At 40.3% G+C, this 26,200-nt stretch overlaps 1 protein-coding gene across 2 annotated transcripts in view; it reads left to right on the forward strand.

Moving 5' to 3' along the window:
- MNAT1 (MNAT1 component of CDK activating kinase) overlaps positions 1 to 26,200 on the forward strand; it is a 119,697-nt gene that overhangs the window by 43,262 nt on the left and 50,235 nt on the right. For both annotated transcript variants that reach the window (XM_051769930.1, XM_051769931.1), the window contains exons 4-6: positions 2,017 to 2,120; positions 6,254 to 6,394; positions 11,694 to 11,819. In XM_051769930.1, coding sequence (XP_051625890.1) covers positions 2,017 to 2,120; positions 6,254 to 6,394; positions 11,694 to 11,819 — 371 coding nt within the window. The remainder of the gene's footprint in view (positions 1 to 2,016; positions 2,121 to 6,253; positions 6,395 to 11,693; positions 11,820 to 26,200) is intronic.

Here is a 26,200-nt window from a genome sequence, read left to right on the forward strand (position 1 = left end):
GCTTAGTGATCTGCAACAGTAGCAAAGTTCAAAAATTGAACTCAGGTGTTGATTCTGAAATTCTTGAACCACAAACTCAGCCTCCATCTCAGATCTTCCTTCTGAAGTGAAGATGCTGGGGTGAGGTTGGGGGAGTTTAGCTGATTTATGAGCCAGGCTGAATTGAAATGTCAGTCCTCTTGATACTGTTTATTATTTGGAAAAGAGAGGGGAAATAGATACAGTGTTTTAGGGATTTTTTTGCTTAAGGTTAGGAATTCCTTCAGCTGTATCTTACTGAGTCCTTTTTGTTGCTGTTAGGGCAAATGGAAATACTTTTGATAACTGTAAAATGATGTGGTGCTCCAATACTTCTGGAAAGAGAATATTCCTATTCCCATCTGTACACTTTTATTACTTCTGTGGTACCATCTTTGGCTCTTGCCTGACCCCTTTGTTTCTGTTGACACTGCAAAGCATCCAGGGGTGTTCTGGAGTCAGAGCAGGGGAAAGAGTGAAGCCTGTGCCTGGGAGGAGGCACCTAGGAGCAGGAGTACCCCTTTTGGCTGTACAGCTGGGTTTGTAGAACTGAGCTGTATCCTACAACTGGAGCATTTCCTTGCTTTTTCCCCCGTCCCCATTTATTCCCTGCCTTTGAATTCTTGATGTTTCCTTTGCTGCTCTCAGCTGGTTTGCCAGTCGAGGCTGTTCATGGTTTGGTTTGCCTAGAACCCTCCTAATGCACATTTCTACCATGTTAACTGTGGAGAGGATGAAAGAAGGGATATAATCTTTCCCAAACTGAGATGTGAGCTATCCTGATGAGTAACAACAGACTTCATGCTGCTTCCTTCTGTTCCTCTCTAGCAGCCTTACTGGTACAAATGACTTGGCAGTGGTGCAAGTGCCCAGGGATCATTTGGCCCTGGTTGCCTGAAAGCCTAGGAAGAGAGAACTGGACTAAAATCTTCCAAGTCCTGTGCTGGTGTGTTCACAAGAACCTCCTTCCCTTGCTCAGGGTCTGACTGAGCGCAGTCACTACGCGGTTGTTTGCTTGTGAAGGATTTATCAACAGCACTGCAAAGTTCTTCGCCGCTCTTGACAAAGCTCTTGGAGGCTTTGAGTGCTGTGTGTTGTGAGTGTTCAGTAGCTCTAAGGCCATGGGCATGAGCCCAGCATCCACTCTGGATGGTGATCACCAAGCAACTTCCCAGTGATAGCGGCTCTCAGTTGGAATTCACTTGACCCTCAACTGAACCAGTGACCTAGAGGTGAAAGGCTCAGGAATTGTATCAAATTACTAATCATCCAAACCATCTGCATCTTTCAAACTGTAGATTATAGACACTGTTCAATTTCTTGAGATATCTTCTGTGCCATGTGTAGATAATTGGGAATGTTGTGCTAAACTGTGGAACTTGCTGGCCAACCCCCCTTGCTCATGATGACATGAGATATACTCTGTCACCATTGGGAGACATCAAAAGAATGTCAGTTAACCTATTAATCTGGAAGCATCTGTAGATTCCTCCTAAGAAAGATAATTGTACATTGGTGCCTTTTAAGTTATCAAGCAATGTGAATTTTTTGTGTATACCTGAAAATTCAAACAATCTCTGACTAGTCTTTGTGCATTAGATAATTTTATGAAATAGAATGACTTAATTTCTAACTTTGTCTTAATATGTATGTGTTTGGTGTAATTTAATTTTACAGGAATCACTGTGTTCTTAGCTGTAACTGCTACTTGAAAAGGTCAATGTTATTGAATAACATGATCAGTATCACAAAAGAGGATGCAAGACTCAGATTTTATTCTCCTACAAATGCGTAAACCTGAAGGAACTCTGCTGGCTTCTCTTGAAGTTTGCAGTGACTTAGCAGATTGTGTCCGTCTATACTGAGCACATTTAAGTAAATTCTGCTGCTGCAATGTTTATATCTGGTGCTAGAAGGGATAGAGAACATAAGAGTAGTATTTCTTTGTCATAGTCATGCATGCTGACCTAAATACTTTTGCTTTCTCTCTTTATGTAGTGTTTAACTTGACCAACAATGTGGACTTGGAGAACACCAAAAAGAAAATGGAGCTGTACCAAAAGGATAACAAAGAAGTCATTCAGAAGAATAAGTTAAAACTGGTTAGTTAACTTTTCTCCTCTGCAATTTTTATTCATTAGTTGAAGAATTAAAGGATTTGTGAAGTACTTTCTGTGGTGTCTTAAAAACAAAGCTAAAAGCACTATGCAGATTTCTATTTCAATATTTAGTTTGATAGCTGAAATGTAGTTATGCTTCACTTTGGGAAGAGCTTGAAAGGAGGGAAAGGCAGTAAAGCCTGTGTCTAATACATCACCACTGCATGTGTGCTGGCAGTGTCGTTGGACAATATCCAGGAGAGATGAAGTTCATTCCTATACCGGGACAATCGTTCCTTTCTCATCCGACGGAAAAAAGGAATCCAGACGCAGACATTAGGAAGCTCCCAGGAGAGGGTTATAAAACTGAGGGAAAGCACAGGTCTGGTTTATGCAAAATTCAGAATGAAAGATGTTGAAACAAACATTAGAACTCTTGTTCAAGAGCTGATAACAGTAACGTCAGGAATATTGTATATATGATCTGTATGCAAAACACATGGTTCGTTGAAGATTCATTCATTAAAATATGGCTCAGATATCTTTTGGCTCTTTAAAATAAACTTGCAGGCATTTATTCCTGTAAGACAAGTTTAATCTGCTAAATATTTTTTCAGTATAAAAATACACACTGTTATCGGTTCTTGAAGCAAAAATGTCTGCCCAGAGTGTGACATAACAAGGTTCTGTGTTTGTATTACAGTTGCACTAAGGATTTGCTTTCAAATCAGTAGGGGTGAAATCCTCACTCCCCTGAAGTCTGTGGCAAAACTCTGAGTGATTTCTTTAGCTCTAGGATTTCACAGGAGGAGATTGGAATCTGAAAAATGTTTGTTTGAACCTCTTCCTTTTAAAGGCAAGGAAATTTCCCTAGGGGTCCATCTCTGATCTGTTATCCTGTCTCTGACACTGTGCAATATCCTATGCTTCAGAGCTTGAAGAGACCTGCCAAAGCTTTGGCTTCACATCTTATTTTACAATGTAGCTGCAGCCTCGAGGGTCACTCTGTTAGCAGTGTGCTTTGCCTGCAGCCCACCTTCCCCTCGTGGAGGTGACTCTCAGACAGCCCGTGCGGGAGCTGTGTGACCCTGTCAAGCAGCACCATAACACCCTGTGCCCACCAAGCCCCCCAGGGCCTCCTGTGTTCTGTACTGTACAGTTCTGCTGTGCTGGAGGCTGGCTGGTGGCAGCTGGGCAAACCTGTGTGAATCCAGACTCACTGGAGATCTGGAGACGTTTCTCTTTTATTTCTTTTTCATCGTTTGAAACATTCAACGTTTCTTTTTCGACAATTGAAATATAATAATAGACTTGACACAGCAGCTATTACAAAAACTGCATGATGTTGCCCATAAATTTAACCCTCTCCCAAAAGCTGAAGGGTTGCTTTCCCTCTCTAGCTCTTCTTGGCAGGTTTTGGAATGTCTTAGCTCCATACCTGGTAAAAGGTGTCCAAATATTTTTTTCCTAAACCTCTCCTGGCCAGTCATTGTCCCTTCATTCTTGGGCTGATGTAAATTTTTCTGTCCATTGTAATAGCTCGCTTCTGAGGAATATAGATATTTTCTGTCTCTCATGGTGTTTTTCTTACCCTTTACCTGTTCCAGTTTGAATTTGTGTTTGGTAAGCAGAAGGGACCAGAGTTGAGTGCAGTATTGCAGCTGAGATCTTAATGCCTCTTGTAAAGAAACGCCTGTTTTCCACCTCTGTTGGAAATACATTGACATGATCCTAAAACTGTGCTCTTGTAGCACTGTCATGAGGAAGGTTCACAGTCAGTAGTTGTCAAGCAGTGCATCTCTTTGGTTTCTAACTCGCAAATTAATGTCCCCAAATCTGTGGCCTTTTAAGTTATTTTGATCTCACTTTTGCTACTTTTGTCTTTGTGAGCTTGTCATTCTTATGAAATATTAACCAAAATATTAAGTTACTGAATAGGTCACCTCAGGATTTGAATAACTGTTTGTTCTCCTGTCAGTACAGGCCATATTTGTCATCTTTGTAGCCAGTTCCTAATGACTTTGCTACTTTTGTACTAACCCGTCTATTAGATGTGTAAGTTTGATGCAGGACCATGCAAGGAAACTTTAAGTAGACAGGTTAGGAAAAGAAAAATGTGGAGAACTATCTAAGTTCTTGTCATTATAAATTGATTTTTATATAGAGATATTTATGTGCACTAGTTATTTTTAAAAAGCCTTGCACTTGGAATGAACTACAGCTTTTCCAAACATGCCTTCTTCCTTAAATACCTGCAGTTCTCCAGTCACAGGGTAACCTGTTACTTCCTACTTTGTGACTAGATATTTAATTTCACTTGCTGCTTTGTGCAGTCTTGAAATAGTTTTGTCTAAGTTCTGTGATGTGAATGTGCATGTTTTCTTGATTGTCCTTTCCTGAATGTGATGGAACATTATTACACTTTTTATTTACTTCTTCCACTTGTCTTCTTGAGTTTACTCCAGGCTTCACTGTCACCTTTTTCTTCAGATATCAGGACTGTGTTTAGATTATCTTTAGGCTGGACACAACCCTTGCTGCCTATTGAACTTGTCTCTCTTCTGTTTTACTGTTCTGCTTGGTCTTCCTTTCAGAAAGAATTTGATCTGACATATGATAATTCTTCCATTTTCCTGTAGTGTAGTCTGGTTTAGATTTGTATATCAGTTTACTTATTTCTGACCATAATTTTTCTGGGCTGATTCTTCAGTCTGGGTCTGTCACCACTTCCCTACAAGTTTTCTTCTGTTTCAGTGCAAATCCCAGGCAGTCTTTAAACATAAACGTGGAAGAGCCTTGGAATGTCTTAAAGACATCCCTGAGCTCTTCAGTTCTTTTGACCGAACAAACTAAATCCCTTAATTCTCAGAAACCACCTCAGTTTGCAACTTGGGGATTTTCTTGCTTTGGTTTTTTCCTTCCATTCAATGCAAAGAGAACCCAGTTCCAGATGGTCACTGGTTGGTGACCAGCATTTTACCAGTGTCACTGCTCATAATGGAATGGAAGCAGCTCCTGTTGGCTTGGTGGCAGGTGATGAGATCTGTCAGCTCTTGCATCCAGGAGATACTGGGCCTTGCTGGGACCCTTGGCTTGATCTACCTGGTAAAGGGATGTTTTTCAGCATATTGTGGCCAATATCAGATTGCTGTGCTTTATGAGAGAACTTTATGATTGGAACAAACTTTACTGAGCTCTTGGCTGCAATGATCTTTTCCTGAAACTGGTTCCATCAATAAATCGTCCATTTAAGTTTTATAAAATTTTAATTATCTTGGTGTTTTTACTGCATCTCCCTTTGCTTTAGTCTTTTTGGATGGGAAGTTTTGGAAAATGTTTCCTATATGTTTTTACCTTCTTGCAACAAAACTGATGTTCTTTTGATTCCCTCTTCTTTATAAAATCCTTTTTGTTTTCCCCTGTCACTAAGCCCTCTTCTGGTTTTTAATTTCACTGTGATTTTCAAATACAAATAACTTAATAGTTTACAGGTTAAAAAAAGACTTGTCAAGAAACAGATCTGTAACAAAAACTAGTAATTTTTTACCAATAATCTTTTGTTTTGTCTCATGTCACATGGCTGCAATCCAGGTTATAGGAAAAATTCCTAGTTTTCTGAGACTGTGACATTTTTTACAGTTCATGCTTAAATGTTTTAACTTACAGGCTTCTCTATTAGTATTCACCTATGTGTAATTTCTTATTTTTCTTCTGCACCACTGATAAGCACAGAGTGTGCTTTGCACAGAAGATGCAACTGATGGAGGGGACGATCAGGAACAGTATTGTGGGATTATATTTTTGGTCACCCTACTTATATCACTTGGGTTGTAAGATGTGTGGGAATACAGAAGGGTTCTTTTTAGGGTGAAGATATAAGGAAATGCCGTTGTCATTCTCTAACTTTTAAAGAGTTGGATCCAAACTGCAGAGAGCAGTAAGTTAAAAATCTAACTCCACACTGGACAATAAGAGGAGGTAGAATAATCAGCCGTAATCATCTTAAAATTCTACCTAAAATTTTACTTTAAAAGGTACAATTTGGCTGCCTTCCTCTTGTGTGGCCTGCCCTGGGTCCTTTGGCAGGCAATGGAACTCTGGACTTGCTGTGAGCCCATTTCTGATTTCCCTTTCAGACACGGGAGCAGGAAGAGCTGGAGGAGGCTCTGGAGGTAGAGCGACAGGAAAGCGAACAAAGGAGACTGTTCATACAGAAGGAAGAACAGCTACAGCAGATGATAAAAAGGAAGAATAAACAGGCACTCCTGGATGATCTGGTGAGTAACAAAACCAGAGGCTTTGGATGCTCAGTAGCAGTACACTGACATTCATCTCTATCACGTGTTAATTCCCCACCGTTAACCAACTGCCCCTGTTTCTCTGTCTTACATGTTTTGTGTTATTCATTTCAATGTTGGAAACAACTCTGGTTTTGTTAAGCTAAGGGCTGGATGAACAATGCATCTGGGATTTGTAAGCTCAGTTGGACTCTCCCACTGTTGACTTGTTAAGCAGTTCTGAATACTGGTTGATAGTCTGGTGTGTTGAAGCAAAATGGTCATTAGGAGCTACTTTATGAGCTCAGCCACCTCTGCAATGGAGATGGAGAGCAGAGGGCAGTAACCTCAGGAGTTATTTGAGCATTGGTCAGCCCTTTATGGGTCAGGGCACCTAAATGATAAGTGGTCTCTTCGTATTCAAAAACTAATAAAAGGAAAAGATTCTTGCCTTGAGTGTGTCGTGTTCTCTTACTCCAACTTCTCATGTATGAGTTGCTCCTTTTGAAGTGAACGAAGCTTGAGTTCATTTGAGGGGTGTACAGACAAATGGAGAAAAACTCAAGCTACTCCTGGAAACTCTGTTAGTACTCTGTAATACTAAACTCTGTTAATACTACTGATTCTACATCTAAAATGCAATGAAGTGTGACCATAGAGAAGCTCAATAATGTGTTATTTAAGCAGTATTTTCAGTGCAAGTATGTGTGCACACATAGAGAATCATGTCCTCTAACACCTGTGAGGACAGTCTCTGTGTGTAGTAACACATTTCCTTGAAGGAATGCAGAAAAAAGAAGTATGTATCCATACACACACGTGTTCAGCTACTCAGTGTGGTTTAAAGCTGTTTGGTATGTTTAAATCAGATAAATCAGAATTTCTGTCTTGTTTCAATGCATCTCACACTAATAAAGTGTTAATTCCTGCTTTGTATTCTCAGTTTATACTGAAGATACAGATGCTTTTCTACTTTTCCTGAAAAAACAAGAGTTCCTCTCTGAGCCAGTGCAGAAGGCAGTGACATGAGGAGAGAGGATAGAACTGTAATTTAGAAGTTTTAGGGCCTCTTGAAGAGTTGCCTTTTTCCAAGCCAGGGGTTCTGGCAACCTGTCATTGGTTTTCCTGAAAGGAGCTGGTGTTTCATTTTTGTTAGACAAAACCAGAGATGAGCAGAAAGGTTCTTTGAAAATTCCCAAAGTCTGTAACTTTACATCCAGCAATCTATTTTCACTTTAAAGGTAAATGGGCTTACAGTTCACACAATTAGGAATAGTGGATCAATTAATAAAAACTCCACTATGAATTTGAATTTAATTTCTCAGAATGTGGTTCTGAACTGGTTTCTGACTTACTTAAATCCTGTTCTAAAACACACTCTTAACTAACTAGAAACCAGTGGTGATGTGTGTTTGGTTATTTTATTATTATTTTTTTTAACACAGTAGTAGGTTTTACTGGAAACCTTCACCAGATGGCTTTCAGAAAGAATGGTTATAAATAATCCTTAAAACATGACTAAAATAGGTAGTTTTAACTGTGATTGCATATGTATTGCTATTAAAACATATCTTAATATTCTAAAAACAACATAAAGGTGATTTTTAAAGGCTGAGAAAGGAAACTGAGCAGTTTCAAGTTGTGTGTCTGTTTCTGAAGGGGCACTGTCAACTTAAATTTGAGCCAAAACTTGTTTTGTAATACTAAAGCTTTATAAAACCAGCACTGAAGTGTTTGTATAATGACTTATAAAGTCTCTGGAAAACCAGTGGTTGTTAAACAAATAAACATTTCCTATGGTCTCTGAAGTCCCTCTAATGCTGTGCTGCAAATCTGAAAATGAAGCTGATCATGAGTAAAACTTAATTAAGAAATGCAGCAAAAGCCAAGCATAAGCATTAATAGTGTAAAGAATCAGGTGTAAAAAAATAATCTTGTATCTAAGGTCGCTGGTTCTTTGCTAAACCAACAAAGATTAATTTCTGGCTACAGAGATACCAGTGGCAAAAGCACTGACTGAGCAGGATTGTGAGTGCAGAGGAAGGTGGGAAGTTGACATTTCACCTGTTGGTTTTGAATCTTCTCTTTTGGATAGATCTCCTGGTCTGGGCAACCTACAACCCAGATCTCCTGGGTCTTGGGAATTTTTTTCCGGGATTGTCCTTGCCACTGGACAGCAAGAGAAAATTTAAGACAAATTTTTTGTGTGTGGTGCAGGTTGAGTTACTGGGTCTTTCCTCTTCTTCCTTTGGTGCTGAAATCCTAAGAAGCTGTGAATCTCATAGAATCATAGAAGTGCTTGTATTGGAAGGGTCCTTGAAGACCATCTCGTTCCAACCCCCCCTGCCATGGGCAGGGAACATTCCACTATCCCAGATTGCTCAGAGCTCCATCCAACCTGACCTTGAACACTTACAGGGATGGGGCATCCACAGCTTCTGTGGGCAACCTGTGCCAGTGTTTTACCACCCTCACAGTAAAGAATTTATTCCAATATCTAATCTAAACCTACTTTCTCTCAGTTTAAAGCCATTTCCCCTGTCTTGTCACTCTGGGCCCTTGTAAATAGTCTTCATCTTTCTTGTAGGCTCCCTTCAGGTACTGTAAGGCTGCAATTAGGTCACCACAAAGCCTTCTCTTTTCCAGGCTGAACTATCCCCATTCTCTCAGCCTTTTCTCATAGGAGAGGTGCTCCTTCCCTCTAATCATCTTGGTGGTCCATATGTGTTATTTGTGGTGGTTTTGTATGGAGTAAAGGTCTCAGTTGTTTGCAAAAGTGCTTGAGAATGTTGTGCCACTTTCAAAGAGCCTGTAATTTAGGTAGTCCAGAGGCAGGGAAAAAGGCACAGAAGTGTTTGGCATTTAAAGTGTTGTGCAGCAGGCTCTGGTTTTTGGTCAGCCTGGGGAGTGCAGCAGCTCTTGCAGAAAGGACTGGACCTGGGGCCAAGGCTCCATGAACCCATCCTTGGCTGGGAACAGGGAGGGGAAAGCTGGTGTCACTTGGTGGAGAGGTGACCAAGGCATTGTGGAGGCTCAAGTTTTGCAGGCCACTGGAAGAGCAGTTTGGTCCTGTACTTGTTTTGCTCTCCAGTACTAAATTAGATGCTGTAGTATCTTCACTTTAAGTGACGTCTTTTACAATAAAACCTCTCACTTTAAAAGCACAGCTCCTTGTCGTAATTTAGACTTGTAGTCTCAAATGCATTTTATATGTTATTGGAAGATTGAAGGCATTTTCTTTATTTGCTGTATAAACACTCTCACATATATAGAGAGGATTCTCCATCTGCTCTTAGATGTCTTGTGTGTTGTGGGACTTGCACTCTCTTCTTCAAGAGGACACTTCCCAGCCACAAGCAAAATGAGATTGCAGCACATGGCAGAGGCAGGTTTTCCCTGGGCTGTGGCATAACTTGGAGCCAAGCAAAGAGCAAGGTGCCTTAAAGACATCATATCCACACTTTTACCAGAACCTTGTGGGTTTTGAGACCGATCTTTCAGCCGTTGTTGCCTACAACCAGCAGTTTGTTTTCCCATACAGAAAATTGCTGCTGTGGGTAAACGCTCACAGCATTGGAACTTTCACGTGTGTTAATAGTTAACAGAAGGGCTCTGTGTGCACTCAGAAGGACAAACAATCAGGATGTGGTGCCTTGCTGGCACGGTGTGGGTTTCCCACAGTTGTGTAATCTGGTTACTGGGCATTGTGAGAACTCTCGAGAAGCTGGTGCGAAATTGGCTTCCTTGACTTATTTTGTTAGAAATGCAGTGAGTGTTTGAGGAATACGAGAGGACAAAATGAACCAGAGATCTCTTCCCACTCTTCCCTTCTCCCCCAACATGTTAGATCTGATGATTAAAAGAATTCAGCATCCTTAACCTCTGGCAGCTGGCAGCATATGCTGCTGTGTGGTGTTTAGAGATGTACAACTCTTGGAAGAAGCAGACTGTAAACTGTTGCATTCGTGGTCCAAGTTTTCTTCAAGTTCTAAAGAAATTAGATGTCTCTTACTGTCACTTACTGCAGTTTAGGTTTTTAGCATCTGCCCTCTCCTCCTCCCAGTTAATCACAGAAATGTGAGTAGGATCATGTGTGTTAGTTGTTCTATTTGTAATTCTGGAGCAGATTTTGCCATGTGAGGTTTTTCTACTTTTAACTTGCAATCTGCTTGTTAGATAAAGGGAGTGTAACAAAAAATAGAGAGGAAAAAGGACCGGTAAGTGATGTGAAAAGTCAGTGTATAATGTGACTGTTCTTCGTGATCACTTCAGAAGATTTTTCTTGGATACCATGAAAACAGCAAAACATGTCATGGCATTAAAAACATCCAACTTCTTGCCTTGAACTAAGTAAAAAAAATCACAGTCCAGTTAATGAAGTTTTGTGAGTAACAAATATGGTTTCATAGTTCAGTGTTTACTTGGTTTTTGAAACAGAAGTGTATGTGATATTTGAGGGCCTTAGGAATAAAATACTGCACTAGAGCAGCTCAGGAAGAATCCATCTGAACTTCTTCCCTGCTCTCAACTTTATGGCAGTTCTAGCCAGGAATTCTCAAGGATTTCTCTGTGTGTGTGGATAGTTGCATTAGCCTCTTAGAAAATTACTTAGCCAATAATTTCCTGACCCTCTCAGGAATGCAGTTACATATATGTATGTTAATAATCATTTTGTCCTGAGAGTTTAAGTAGTTCATTTGCTTAACTATTCATTTTACTACTTTATATATATTTTTTAAAAAAAAAAAAATTGGCTGGCTTCCCTAAAAATAAGTTGCTGAAGGAGAAAATAAATATGCTGTTGGTTGCACTTACAATAGTGCCATTGTGCAGAGCAGAGCAAGGATCATTTCCAAACGGCCTCAGGTGAAATCTAATGGGAAACAATTTCAAACTGGTCTGAGTTCATTGGTAGAAAGAATGTGTCTTAGATAAACATCTGATCCAAGTTATACTACTTGGTATTATTCCTTCTCTGATTAAGTTCTAATTTTTTTTTTAATTTTAATAAATATAGTTGCATTGGCCACTTGGAATAAGGAGCCTGTTATATTGTCTTTAATGTGGATTCTATAAAAATGGTTGTTTGCAGGTTGCTCTGATTTATGGGGTTGCTGCAGCTTTTTCTTATTACTGAAAATGATCTTTTTCTGCAAACTGTTTCTTAAAGGATTCTTGGCATTACCCTGCTCTCCTAGTGATGGCCTTGCAGACACAGCTTGCAGTTTTGAAGATTATGTAGTGTTGATTAATATTTGTTTTGGTTTAGCATTCAGATTTGTTCCTCGTATGTTTACAGGAGAGCTCTGATCTTCCTGCTTCACTGCTTTTAGCTCAGCATAAGGACAGATCTACTCAGCTAGAAATGCAACTGGAAAAACCCAAACCTGTCAAACCAGTCACGTTTTCCACTGGCATCAAAATGGTAAGACTTGCTTGTTTCTTCTTTTAACGCCCTTTCAAAAGACCAAGGGTTTCCTCATAAGAAATTCAGAGGTTATTTAAACCTGAGTTGCATATTATGTTAAATACCCTGTTCTCTTCCAATTAAATAAGTAATTAGGAATTAATCGAAGAATTTCATTATTGGAATACTGAGACGACCCACTCATCACAAATATATGAAACATTTTCATTGCATAGTTGTCAAAAAACAAGCTATACCTCTCTCCCTGCAAAATCGTGGTGTCTTTGAATTGTTTTTCTTGTTTCTGTACCAATTCTGGAAGTTGAAATTTTGGAAGTTCAAGAATAGGCTTCACTCTTTTCAGATTTACTTAAGCACTGGAGCAATCTGTGAGTATGAAGGTGACAATCTAGATAATTATGCCAAGGTTAAGGACATTATTTTCATTGTTATTTGGCTCTAGAAAGCAACAAATACTCTTGCAAATGTGTCACTACTCTGGTGGCAGCTGAAGTACTGTCAGCATTCCTGTTCTGTACCACCACTTGGTGCACATACATGTCAGCCTCTGTGTGTAAATGTAAAGTTGGAGGTGGGAGCATGAGTTACTGATCTTTTCTGCACCTTACTGGTCTTCTGTTTTGTATTCTTTTAAATCCCTGCATATTTTAGACTTTGATAATGGTAAACGATGTCTTAAAAATAACCAGCACTCTCCACCCTTCTCAATACCCAAGGCAGCAAAGCAAAAACCTTTGCATCAAATTAGTTTCCTATCAGCAGTCAATTTATTTTTGCCAGGAGTATTTATACTGTGTTCATTATCTGCCAAAGTATTCGCAGTGTAGAAGCATTTGCAGCTCATTTTTCCAAAAGTGGTGCCAGCTTTTGCAAAGCTGTGTAGATTGTTTTCTTGTTTTCCTGTTCTATAAATTGATCTTCTTCCAATTTCTTTTAAAGTCTAAGAATCTGGGGGAGATTGATATGGTTTGTGAGATATTTTCTGTTTGTGTAGGAAAGCCAGTGGATAGAAAATGTTTGTTGTTCTGTTTAAAAATACTCCAATTGAGTGCCTGTACTTCTTCTTGCTGTGGCCTTTCTCCTGGGAAAAGGAAGATAACCTTATGTTACATGATCAGGACAGTGGAAGTATTTTCTAATGCATTTATAAATTAATATTAAATGCTGTATATGGTAGTGGACATTTTGAGATCTGCAGCCCTAAGTACACTTTATCTGGGAATGGTTAAAGACTTGGATGAAGAGATCTCTAGCAGCACGACATTTAAATCTTAGCATTTGGAATAATAGAGGATACATCAGATAACTAATTGTTACTATACCAATGTGAATAGATAATTTAATTTGTTCAATCCCAGAAAACAAAAAAATGCCTCACCCTGATTGAGCTTAGTCCTAAATTAAAAACGAACAATTTAACTGTATTTATTTCTACTAATGTTTTTAGCAATAAAGTTAAGGATAGGAGTATTTGAAGTTGGTGACCGCTATTTATGGAAAATGGATTGCATCAAACAAAAGTTTTACACTGATAAAATTAGAGGTTTTGTTGAGAAAGGTGAATGTGTGCATATTTTCTGTACAGGAGGCTTGATTTAGGTATTACATCACACTTAATTTTTAGAAGTATATAGAGATTATATTACACAATAATAATAATAATATTGAGATTCTGGACAATAAATATATTAAGTGGCTTAATTGTAATTTTTAAAGTAGTTGGTTCCCCAGCATGAGAATGTTCTGTGGGTGTTCTGCTAGGACACAGCTCAGTGCTTGGAAGCAGATGTTGAATTGCTGTGGATGATATGCAGATTGGCAGTTTAAGGGGCTGCTTTGACAAACTGGCCTCATTTGAATGAATGTGTTCTAATATGGCTAAATACAAAATTATAAATAGGAGGGTAAATAACAGGCATTGTGAAGAGGATTTGGAAGTTTAGCTAAGCAAGTAAAGCAGTTTGACCCTTCGTCACAGCATGTGCTGGGTGGACCTTGGGTATGTGAATAACCCAGCAATAAATAGGAAAGGACTTGTCCTTCTGAGTGCAGTGTTGGGAAGAGCCACGGATTGGAGAGTTCTACTGACTTCATTTTGAGTGCAAAAATCAGAACACAAAATGGACAAAAGTCCATTCAAAGGCAGAAAGATCTGCTTTCTACTGTGATCTGCCTCTGGTTTGGAAGAAGGTTAAGGTATGACTCAATTTACAGTAAGTACCTCCTTCACACAGAACATGCCAAATCTGAGCAGTGCAGCCCTAAATGCAGCGAGATCCAGTCACCTCAGTTAAACAAACTGGATCTAAATAGGAACTGAAGGAACGAGTAAGACCTAAAGTTCACAATGCTCCACCGGTTAATTGGCCTCACTGTTAAAGCTGAGTCTGGAATGCAACGAAATCTCTGATTCTTGATGTTTTCAGATTAGGATTGGGGTGTGTCTTGGAAAGTTATTGTAGTCAAACGCAAGTTACTGGGTGCAGAGCAGAGTTAGTTTTGTAACAAGCAATACTGCCCGTGATTTGGTGGGGTTGATGATCCCTGATGGTGTATTCTGGTGACAGTGTGAGGTGAATCCACACCTGGATACTCACCTTATTGATAAGTGTATTTTCCAAACTGAGTATTTTTCTAAGAACCCGAGATGCTCAGTTCATTAGTTTTGTGTAGGTGTACACGTGGAGTAGGTGGAGCTTTTTTTGTGCTCTTTATAGTTGCTTTGGGTTTGCTCCTCTCTAAGCCATTGGGGTTCACACTACCTGTATTGGTAGGGGCAGCTCTAGGGGAGTACTGGGAATTTCTTAAGAAATATAGTTCTAATTAATCATAGAATCATAAAATCTACTGGGTTGCAAAAGACCTCTGAGATCATCAAGTCCAACCCTTGATCCACCACCGCCGTGGTTACCAGACCATGGCACTGATGCCACATCCAGTCTTATCTAAAAAACATCCAGGGACGGTGACTCCACCACCTCCCTGGGCAGCCCATTCCAATGTCTGTAAAAAATTTCTTCCTAATATCCAACCTAAACCTCTCCTGGCAGAGCTTAGTGCTCTGTTTGGCTCAGCAGTTCTGCTCATTCGGTATATTTCTGGGAAAAGCCTTGTCTCACTGTCAGAGTTTCAGCAGCGCACATTTAATGAATCACTGTGTACATTCTTCTCCCGTGCTTTTAGTTTTTCCTTGTAGTTTGGTCACTGACCTTTTCTGGTGGGTGTTTTCCTTAATTTTGTTTCCAAAGAAAGGAATCCAGATAGAGCTAGCTGAGATGCTGGCTAATCCAAAGCTGGTGTTTACACAAAGGCTATAAAAGTGTGCCAGTTGTGGCAATCCACGGGTTTGGTTTTTTTTCTGGCTTGAACATGAGTGTTTTTCCTGGGAAGGCCTTGATCAGAGATGCTCTTCTGCCTGGCTGCTAATTGGACATGTTTCTCGGTGTCTGAATTAGGAGGCATGTCCATTCTAGTCTCCTGGGCAATGCTCAAGGAAGTTGGCTCATTTAAGGTGTCATATTAGTGCTGTGAGTTCCTCTGCTTGCAGGGGGAGGAGGGAATGTCTTTCACTTGTAAGCTAAGCAAGAGCATCCCCTATAGCACGAGACAGACAATTAGTTCATGGGGACAGGGTCTCCTTCACTTTTCCTTTTGTTTAATTCCTTCTTTTTTTTCTCCTTTCAAGTGGAAGCAGGGTTTGTCTCTCTAGTCTGCTGTTTAACTTTTTCAGTAAATTTTATCTTCTGTGCACCAAGTTTACCTTCCAAATCAATCAGTTTGATTTACCCCTGTGAGTGGGGGGATGGAAGTGCTTTGGAGCTTTCTCCTTATCATGGTCATCATATTAAGAAATACACTTTAAGCATATCTGAATATTTAAAACAGTCTTATTTAATCTCAAATCTGTGTAAAGCCACAAAAGTAGCAATCATTGCAGTAGTGCTAAAAATGCTATTTCCTGTCAATTCTGGTACTTCAGATTTTAGTAGCTGTCAAAAAGAGCAAAGGTTGTTAGGAATGAATGATGTTTCTAGGGCTTATCAGGGGTGCAAAACAAATCTAAGTCTGGCAAGAGAATCGTTCCTCTGTTTCTTGGTGAATGGAGTGACCATTTCTGGTTGGGAGGTAGCTTTAATGTGAAGCTCATTTTGAGGTGTAAAAGAGGTGCTCATATGTATTACACACAAAATGGCAGTTTGCAAGTGCAACAGGAATTAATTTTGTTACAGGAATTCAGTTTTCTTCTTATGTCTCTGGCATTTACTGTAGGAACCTTTTGGTGCTTGTAGATCTGTGCTTTACGTTGCTGTTGTGGTTAAAAACGCATAGAATTGTGGACGTATTTAGCTCCTCTTTAATTCACTAGTGTGGGAACATGGAACCTTTTGAGTCTGTGGCCCAGCCAGTTCCATATTTGTAAAAAATGAGTGCCTTAGGCTTATGCTCTCTCCAGCATGTTTCAGGCTGTCCCTTTTCTGTTCCTTCCAGTTGTATAATGTTCCTGTTCTCCCTTCCCCCAGCCTCCCAGGACACTTCGCCTCTAGTGATGGTATTTCTGAAGTAATCTCATGTAGTTAAAAACCCAATTACCTCTAATTGGATTGCCAAAACACTCAAGAAAACAACATAGGTGTCCTCTTGCCTGCTACCACTTGGGAGAGTTTGCCTTTTTGCATTTTGTCCCTGGATGCCTCAGAATTAATGTAACGCATCATTGACCTTTCATTTTCTGCCATCATTTTTGTTTTATTACTTAATAGCAGTGGGAATATTTATTAATAGAAATATTAGTGAAGAGTGCTGTACATGCTTCGTCATTACCAAGATGGTCTCTGCCCCTCTGAATCTGCAGTGTAAATAGATGTGTCAGGGAGGGAGGGGAACCACATGCCCGGAGGGGATGTTCTCGCCCAGGATTAAACGGCAGAGCAGCGGAGGAAGAAGGAATAGGATCCAGCCCTACTGAATTCCTAACCCCGTGGCTCTTCCGCTGAGCCGGGCTCCATCTCCTGTCAACAGCACCCCTGAATGGCAGCAAATTAAGAGTGAAATATCTGCTCCAGCTACTGCTTCCCTTGCCCAAATCACAGCAACGATGTTAAATATAACTTTGTGGGTCTGAACGTTGCCCAGATTTATTCCAGTTCTTGTAGTTTTGGCTTATTAGCAGCTGAATGCTGGGGAGAGCAGTGTGCAGTCTAGGGCAGCCAGAGCTTGCAGGAGGGAGCAGTCACAGAATCAGTGTTTCAGAGGAATGGATTTGTGTCAGACACAGGATGTCTAGGACACCTCAGGAATGCGTGTTACCACTAAGCTGCACATAACAAGTGTCAGGGAATAGATTTCATGCAGCGTTACACTTGCAGTATTATTCTGATGGGAAATAATATTCTTATTTTATGTTATGTGGAGCTATTTCTTTTAAAACATTGACCTCATCAGCTCAGGTCAAATTAACTGTTCTTTATTATTGCCTTTTCCTGCAATATTGCTTCCTGTGCAAACAACTCCTGAGCGGCTGCTCCTGTTTTTCAGTCTGTTTCTTTTATAGCTCGTGGAGCAATTATCCAAAATCCTGTTCCAAATGCAAAAAAAGTCTGTCAAAATATCTTTTTAATCAGTTGTGCTCCTTCAAAGTTGCTTAGACATATGCCAGGTACTCTGAGGTAAGTGAGGTGCGTGTCACACTGTGGTTTAGACTACAACTTTTCTGCAGCTCCCACGGGGGCTTTGCCACCCTGTCTGTGTGTCTAGGGACTGTTTCAGCCTTTCAGCCTTGCTTTGCTAACTCTTGCTGCTCTGGTTTGGTTGGTTGGTTTGTCGGTTTTCGTGTAGTGTGTTTTGGTGTGTGGGTTGTGGTGGTTTGTTTCATTTTTTTTTTTTTAAGTGCTTTTAGTTTTTGCCTCAAGTTAAAAAAATAAATCAGTCAATCAAGCCCTCCACTGTTAGCTCAGCTGGTCTGTCTTCAGACTGGAACTCTTCAGATGGAATTGATTTCTTTGAGATCTATGCCATTTTGAGTTTAATTGGTGTTTTGTTTTTAATCTTCGTTTGGCTCACACTGCACACATTTCTCTTTTACAGCTGGGTGGAATATTTTCCTTTTCACAGCTCTTGGTAGTTTAGAATCACAGCAAAATCACAACACTTACTTTCAAGAGGAGCTAGTGTGTTTGGGTGTATTGATCTTTTCGGAATAGATGTATTTGTTTAGAGAGCATGCATGTAAAGGTAAAATTTCCAGTGGCACTGAGCATTAGGTGGGTCTGTACCACGAGGCTGCTGCGTTGCCCTCGCAGTCTTGGTGCCTGTGTGTGGTGACTGTGTCCCAGCTCAGTGCTCTGACACTCTGGGCTGGCTGTCAGTGCCATGAAGCTGAGTTCCTTTGCAGAGGAAAGCCAGATGTCCCAGGCAGAGGGCAGTTACAGTGTGTTCCAGCAGGTCTCTGAATGAAGGTGCTCAGGGAACGAGCATTCCTGCCAGACAGCTTCCCTGGAGTGGAGATTCTTGGGGTTGTGCATTCTTGCCCCGTGACAAGTGGGATTCTGCAGTTGCTAAGCACCATTTCCTGATTCCTCATAAAAGTATATATTGTGTATTGCTTTAGCTTTGGATTGTTGTCATCAATAACAATGCCTTGTTTTTAACAATGAGCACTGCATTGATCTGCTGAGAAGGATACTATTTCTGAAAAGAAAAAAGGAAAAAGAAACTGTGGCTGCTGGATCTCCACTGTCTTTGACAATACGTGGGTAGAGAATTCAAACAGATGAACTGAGGGACACCAAAAATGCTGGATGATATAATTCAGGTTAGGACTAACACGCTGGATTTAAAAAATGATCCACAGCCCTGTGATCCCCATACTGCTCACTTAAATCTCATAGGCTTGTATATACAATATGATTGCAACTTCCGAGTGGCACGTTGGAGAATGATTAGCAATAGTAAATACATTTGTCATACTAAGTCCCTAGCCCTCTGTTTAAAGAAAGATGTTTTGTTAAGAGTCAAACACATACATGCAGAATTGTGCTTTAAGTTTTTGAACTCTGGTTTTGAAGTGTATGCCAGATAAACTTTATTTAAGTGATCTGTCATCGGAACGCTTCCTTTGCACTCCAGCCCACGGACTGAAATCCAAAACATTAATTGGGTTCTGGCCTTACTAAATAATTACTGTTATATCAAAGTACGTAAACATTCAGCACATTATGTTGACTTAATGATTTTTTTTTTCCTAATGTAGGTAAGAAGTATTTCTGGAGAAAAAAGGACGAAAGTAAATGATAGTGTTTGTTATTCCCCTCACCTCATTTACACAGTGAGGGCCTTGGAACAGGAGGCTGGATTTTGAAAATGCAGTTCTATGTCTCCCCATATCTCTCTGCAGGATTTCTGTTTGGAATGCCTTAGGAAAGATGCCATAGCAGAAATTAAGCTGTTTGGTGGACAGACATAATCAGAACTTCTTGACCTGATTCTGTTTTATGGTTGGTCTCTCTTATACTGCTCTGTTAAAATAAATATTTGTTCATTTGCTTTAAGGCTCCTTTACGTGGCTAAAGCAGCACATGTTTATATACACATATTAGTATAAATACAAATCAGGCCCATAAGTTTGCACAGCTGTAATGATTGGAATTTAGTAAATGAAATAGTGCCAACAGTGTTAATTGTACAGGAGTGAACAGCACAACTGATGTACTTGTTAGGGTGGCTGTAGCCAGCAGTGGAGCAGGTCTAAGCTTTAGCTGTTACTTTTTGGAATTGAACTGTTCTTGGGGTTTGGGGTTTTTCGAGGTTTTTTTGGTTGTTTTTTTGGGTTTTAAAGTGATCTGTTTGGTTTATGGAGTTCCCCAAAAGCTTACTTGCTTGCCCAGCTCTTTACATCTGTTTGCAGAGGTGCATCTCTGTTCATGCAGCGTGTTTTGGTCCCATGAAAAGGCTTGTAGGGAGAAGGCTGCTGGAGGGGTTCAGCCAGGTTGTCAACTGCTTCCTTTGCTTGTGTGGGAGCAGGCACTGGGATAGAGCATCAGGAACTGGGCTTCAGGCCCTGATGTAGGACTCCCAAATTCCATCCCAAGCAACAGCCAGACCTGCCACTAGCTACAATAGCACAAAGACACTTTGTAGAGTGTTCTAAGGAAAATGCCATTTAAATCAGCCTGAGATCCTCCTATTTCTGAGTCTTATAGCTCTGAATATACCATTGCTTGAGTAGGTGTTACTATGAGCAGTAAGGAGAGATCTGACTGAAAGAAAGAAGGTGGCTGAGAGGAGAGTCCAACAAAACAGCTGGCAGGGAAATAAAGAATAATAAAAAATTTCTCAATCATTGTTTGTTTTGGAAAGATCATGCTTTAAGCACATGGAAATACTTTACACATTTGAGAAGTGCTGACTTCCTACATGCCTTGTGAAGGAACAGCAAATCATTCATATAATGTAAACACATTTATAGATTGTTCCAATATAACTTTTTTCAGTGCTGCTGTTCTTTTTAACAAGATACAATTCAGTGCATACATGCTCTTTTGATGCTATACTTTGGCCAAGAGTTGCAAGCATCATAAATGTTAAATCTTAAGAGTTCGTGCTAAATGAGCGGTGCAAAGTTGTTGAACCACACTTTTGATGCAAAAAGTTGTTAAATGGCTCTGCTCGATGCACTGTTTAAAAGTAAACATACCAGAAAGAAGTGCTGGGGTGAAACAGAAAGAAATAACTTGTCCAAAAGTGTGAGTATAAGGAGTCTCCTGTGTCTTGGTAGAGATGATATTAAAAAATGGGAGCGGAAAGTTCCTCTGCGAGTGTGGAATTTTAAGTCACGGAAGCAAAATGAATAAAGTGAGAAGCATTGGTGCCAAAATTACAATGGATACTTGTGAAATTGTATAATCATAGTTCTGGGAGGGTGTCTTGAGAGGTCGTGGGATCCTTCCCCCCACTGTGAGGCAGAGCCAGGGGTACTTCATGCCAGGTACTGGTCTGACCTGTTCTTAAAGACCTCCAGAGAGATGGAGGCTTTGCAGCCTCCCAGGCAGCCTCTGGTAGCACTTACTGCCCTTGCTTTTACATTTTGGGGGAAATTCAGTAACTGTGTGTTTCCTTGACCTGATGCAAGTTCATTTTCTGCCTAGGTAGGTGCCAAGAGCAGGTTGTTCTTTGCTTTTTTGTAGGAGGTTATTATGTACTTGAAGATGACTATCTGAAGATGACTCTTTAAAGAGGACTTCACATAACTAAATATTTTAGAATTTAGATATTAAAAAAAGTAGTTCAGGTGCCTTAATTGTCATTTAACAATAAAAACATAAATTTCTTCTGCAAATGTTTGGTAGACTGTCTCCACTCTACAGACTAGATGTGAAATGACATTCATCAGCTGATGACTTTTTAGAGAGGAAAATTCTTTTAAAGAGAGCATTAAGAACATTTAAAGAATTGTTATAAGTTCAATGAAGGATTTGAATCCATTTAGGGAAGCTAAAGTAGTAAATTTGTATATGTGCATAGAAAAGTGTGTGACCTTTTTGCCATGATTCTTTTATTCCTAGCATTTGCCTGCATTTGTGAGAACATTACATGTTTTCTTCTAATCCTTTCTTCTGTTGCTGCTGATCAAAGCAGTTCTGTGTCATTCCTTCGTCTTCTCCGTTGTTTACCTGGAGGAGTGCTGGTGACCTGGAATGGCAGAGCTGGGATAACATCTTCACAGATTCCTCTGAGGCAGTGGCCAGTTGGGCTGTGTCTGTTTGTCTTGCTTTGAGAGCAAGACAGGCATGTGTGTGCAGACTTATCTCACAGACTGGTTTTATTCCTGGTTATTCCATTTCTCAATGAAGGGAGTCTGTTTTCCAGCGTGGAGGACGTTGTTCTCGCAGCACAGATGAAAGATCTCCCAAATGCCTGTGTTGTGTCCATGCTTATTCTCAGGGCCACCTTCAGACAAATTTTGGGTAAGCACAGCCTACATCTGGCTTTTCTGAAATTCTTGCCAGACTTCAAGGGTCATGCAAGGAGAGCCAAGAGAAGGACAGAGGGGTGGTCGTAGCAGGAGGTAGTGGTTGGAAGAACGTGGCAGGGAAATCAGTACCAAGTGCTGGCAGCAGCAGCAGTGGTGCCATGGTAGAGCATGGGATCAGGGCTGGGGGGATGGGGAAGCACGGGCAGCTGATCAGAGGGATGGGGGGAACATGGGGAGACATGGTGCCATCACTCTGAGTGGGGAGACTTAGGACAGGTGGGAGTGCATGGGATGAGAGTCTAGGGAGAAGGGCTGAGGGATTTCTGCATGAGATTGGGAATTATAGGGGAGCTCTAGGACAGAAGGATTTGGTTCTGGTACTCATCTGTCTGGCTCAGTTCCTCTGTAAGAAGTCTGGTCTTTGAGGACTGCAGGGGTTTCAAATGTGCCATCTCCACACCTGGTTAACCAAGTATTCTGGTTGTAGGCAGGGGTGTAGGATTCAGGGCTTGTGTTTCCCCACAGCATCTTCTGTTTTGTGTTAATCTCTGTTCCAAGGTACATCAGCCTTACTAGTATATTAATTTCCTACAAAGAAAAAATCATCAGTGTGTAGGTTGAGGCTGTGCTGCATGTGCATGTACCACATTTCTGCACCTCAACTCCTGCCCAAGTGAACACAGCAAATAAATGAATGTTTGCTACAGGGTCTCAGTGGAGTTGACTTTTGAGCTTTAAAACAGCACATTTGTGAATTAAAAATACATTTAACAGTGAAGCTGTATTTCAAATGAGCTGTTGTGAGCCCTAGTTTTAAATAGTCATTATTACCATCCAAGGTGCACCCATATCGTGCTAGGGTACTTGCAGCAAAATATATTTGGATCAAAGAGACAACGTTCTGTACTAAGGAGACTTCAAAAGTGGTTTTCCTTAAAAATGTTTGTTCAGGTGCAGAGGGTGGGAGAAAGGAATCTTGTTTTAGGCAGTCAGCATTGTACATCAAAAAGTAAATGTCCCCATATATACCTAGTGTGAACTCAGAGTGTCAGTCAAGGTGTCTCTGGAAAGGAATATTGACAGCATTGGCTAATAATGAAAGAGAAATTATCCTTGTGAAGAAGCACCTTGGTCTTTGAAAGTTTGGCTTATCTTTGTTCCTCTTAAATGTTTTGGGTTTGTTGAGGCTTTTATTTTAAAGGAGAAAACCCCCAATAAGAGCATATATTAAAGTGGACAATTGACTCGTTTAGTTTGTTGTTTTGCTGCATCTGAAAATAGTTGCTACACCGGTAACTCTTGTATTTTGGGAAAGTGTGAGGCTCAGGCGTAGTTTGTGAGATGTGTTACAGTTCAGTGGTACATGTGGCAGAGCAGTAAAATCCTCTGCCTCTTGCCAAGTCGATAATAGCATGGTAATAGGCTGTGTTTTATGCAGACTTCTTTTCTAGAATATAAAGTACTAAAGAATATTGTAACTACAGAGAAACCTGCTTTGACTCACTTAGACAAATGTGTGCAGCAGTATGGGCAGGAAATGGAAGGACAGAGAGCACATGTGGAACCATCTATCTAAATTAGCTGGATGGGGGCCAGGAGACTGGAACTTGCAACATTTGCCGTGATTCATAGAAAACAAAACGATGATTTTGTGTAAGAATAATGGTTCTTGTATTATTCTGGGCCAGTGAGGTAGATCCTGCAGGAGACAGATGTACCTCTCAAGGAAGATGGTGGAAAGGTAAGTTTGGAGGGAGGAACAAGTTAAAAGTGAGGGCTGTGCAGAGGAGGAAAGCAGCATGTATTTTTAAGTCTGAGGTCCATTCTCCTGTTTCATCTCTTGAAAGAGAGGCAGAAATAAATAGAGCATTGCTCTCTTCTCCAAAGCATAGAGAGAGAATCACAGAAACATGATTGTCTGCAGTTGGAGGCAGTGCTCCAGGAACCAGGAGCTGCTGGGCTGGGCTGCGTAGATGTGCTGACAGATCCAAAGGGGATCCGTGTAGGCACCTGATCCTCACCATCCTTGAGCACTCCTTGGCACCAGGACTTGGGGCTGCCTGTGCTTGGGTACCTGTGGACACGTGTACATGGCTAGCATTAAAAAAAAAAAGCCACATACATCACATATATCCCAGAGTGTATGTAAAGATGGCCAGCTTGTAATGCTTCCCCGTGACAGGCCTTTTGGGTTCAGACCAGCAACGTTTGAATAATCAATTAGTAAATATTTGAAGAATTTTCTGCCTTTCCAGAAGGGTGGCACTATCCTGCATGCTGAGGATTCCCCATCGTCCTTGTTTACAAGAAAACATGATAAGGGTTTCCTTTTCTTGGGGGGGGGAGAGGAAGAGGGCTTGGCTTGAGAGCTGATGGGAGGATGTAGAGGGGATTGCAATGGGAGCTTCAACCTTCCTTTGTCCTCACCTGTTCAGTGTCACTGAGGCACCTTAATCTGCCCCTTCATGGGATGATGCCACATCGAATTCCCGTGGTAATTTAGGTAGAATCTGAAGCCTAGTTAGCGATAGGCCAAGAATTTATCTCATATCAGGCACTTCTAAAATCTGTTTGGAACATGGGGTAAAAAGCCCAAAACAGTACAGTTCCCTTAAGGTGCAGTTTACACTAAAGCTTGATTTTGCATCAGTTCAGTTTCATTGATAGTGTTATGTACAGCATTTGCTTTGTGCTACTTTTCAACCTATTTTGTGTCTGGTCAGTTAAGTGAATTTGAAATACAAAAATTAAACAGATGTGTCACTTTTAAAGTAATACTTTTAAAGAAATTAAAATACTTTAAATAATATTAATACTTTAATATTTAAATATAAATAATAAATAAATACTTTAATATTTAAATTTAAATAATTTTAATACTTTAAATAAATTACTTTTAAAGTAATACTTTTAAAGAAAGTAATACTATTTAAAGAAATACTCTTGAAGAGTGTTGTACCCATTTAGCCATTAGTTGCTTTTAGACTTTGTGTAACCAACTTAAACTGTAGCTGAGTTGCCAGGTATAACTTTGGCATTAAGTCTCTCTATCACCTGTTTGAAAAACCTTTGGATTTTTTTTTAAAAAGGACCCTGAATAAAATATTGGTGGTATCAGGATTATTCTGTTTGTCATGAAGACCGAAGTATAAGTGTAGCTGCTCTTTAATTCTTATTTAGTGTATTTATGAAGAGGCAAACTATGTAGCAACTGCAGCTTTTCAAAGTGTTGAATTGCTTCTGTAGGAAGAAGCCTCCCTTTAGAAGTGGGGATACTTTATCTTTGTTGTTAAGTACAGCACTGTATGACCATGCTGGTTCACCTTTTATTATCTTTAGCCCATCTCTGTTCTGCCTCACTGGTAGCCTCAGGCTAAGAAATGAAGGAGTGGGCTGTGCTGGAGGTGGCAGAGTTGGACCTGCAGGTGGGAACTGAATTTAGAGGGTAAAAACCACTGCTGCATATTCTGTTTGGGAAAACCTCTGCCTGCAGCTCTGGAGCTGTGAAAGTGCAGTCTGGAGCTGGAAGAGGTGGGAAGAGAGTGTATTTTCTTATTCTTTTGCATGGGGAGGTTTTTGCTGTTGTGCATTCTGTTGTCTTTGGTTTTGCTGGCACAAAAGGAGGAGCAGGAGAGTTGAGGAATGGCCATCTGAGGCTTTTAGGAAGGGGAGAGAGAACCCCTACCTGACATCGCCTGTGGGTGACAGGGAGAGACACACACAGCAGGTCCTTATTTTGGCAGTGGGAGGTATGTGTGTGTGTGCATTGTCAATTGTCTGTGACAGCTGATGTTGGGGGAAGGGAGCTTTTGAGGGGAATTCAGAGATTTAGATCAGGGAATATGTGCTTCAGTCAAAATGCTTCTGTTGTAGTTAATACCAAGTGACTAAAGCTAGTTTGAACACGATTTTTGGATTGAAGTATCAATGCAGCTTTGGTTGGGTGGTTTTTTTATGTTGGTTTCCCCACCTTCCCTAGGAGAGCACGTTTTGCTGAAGGATCATTTGGAAAACCTGAAAGCACGTTGATGATGTGAGTGACAGGGTTACTACTCTGACCACTTAGACAGATTCATTGAATTTATAAAATCTTCTCTTTTCACAGTTTTTTATGCCTTTATTTTGTTTGATTAATGGAATCTTGAATTTTGTTTTAATTATTTGCATAAGGTCACACAAAGTATTAAGTTAAAGCCATGGAAAACAACTCTGTGAATTCTTACTGCTCTGAAATTTAATTAAAAACCTGCAAACTTCGTCATTCATCATTTTACCGTAGGAGTGTATTTCTTATGGAGACAATCTAATATCCTGCAGCAGCTTCATGGCATTACAAAAATAATTAATGGACCCTTTTAGGGCAATGTGTGTTGCTACAATGTGGAATAATACTTCAGTGTAGTAAGTG

This window comes from Manacus candei, unplaced genomic scaffold (genome assembly GCF_025592945.1).
Source record: "Manacus candei isolate 608988 ecotype Guabito, Panama unplaced genomic scaffold, ASM2559294v1 h1tg000113l, whole genome shotgun sequence".
In the NCBI taxonomy this organism is placed as follows: Eukaryota; Metazoa; Chordata; class Aves; order Passeriformes; family Pipridae; genus Manacus; species Manacus candei.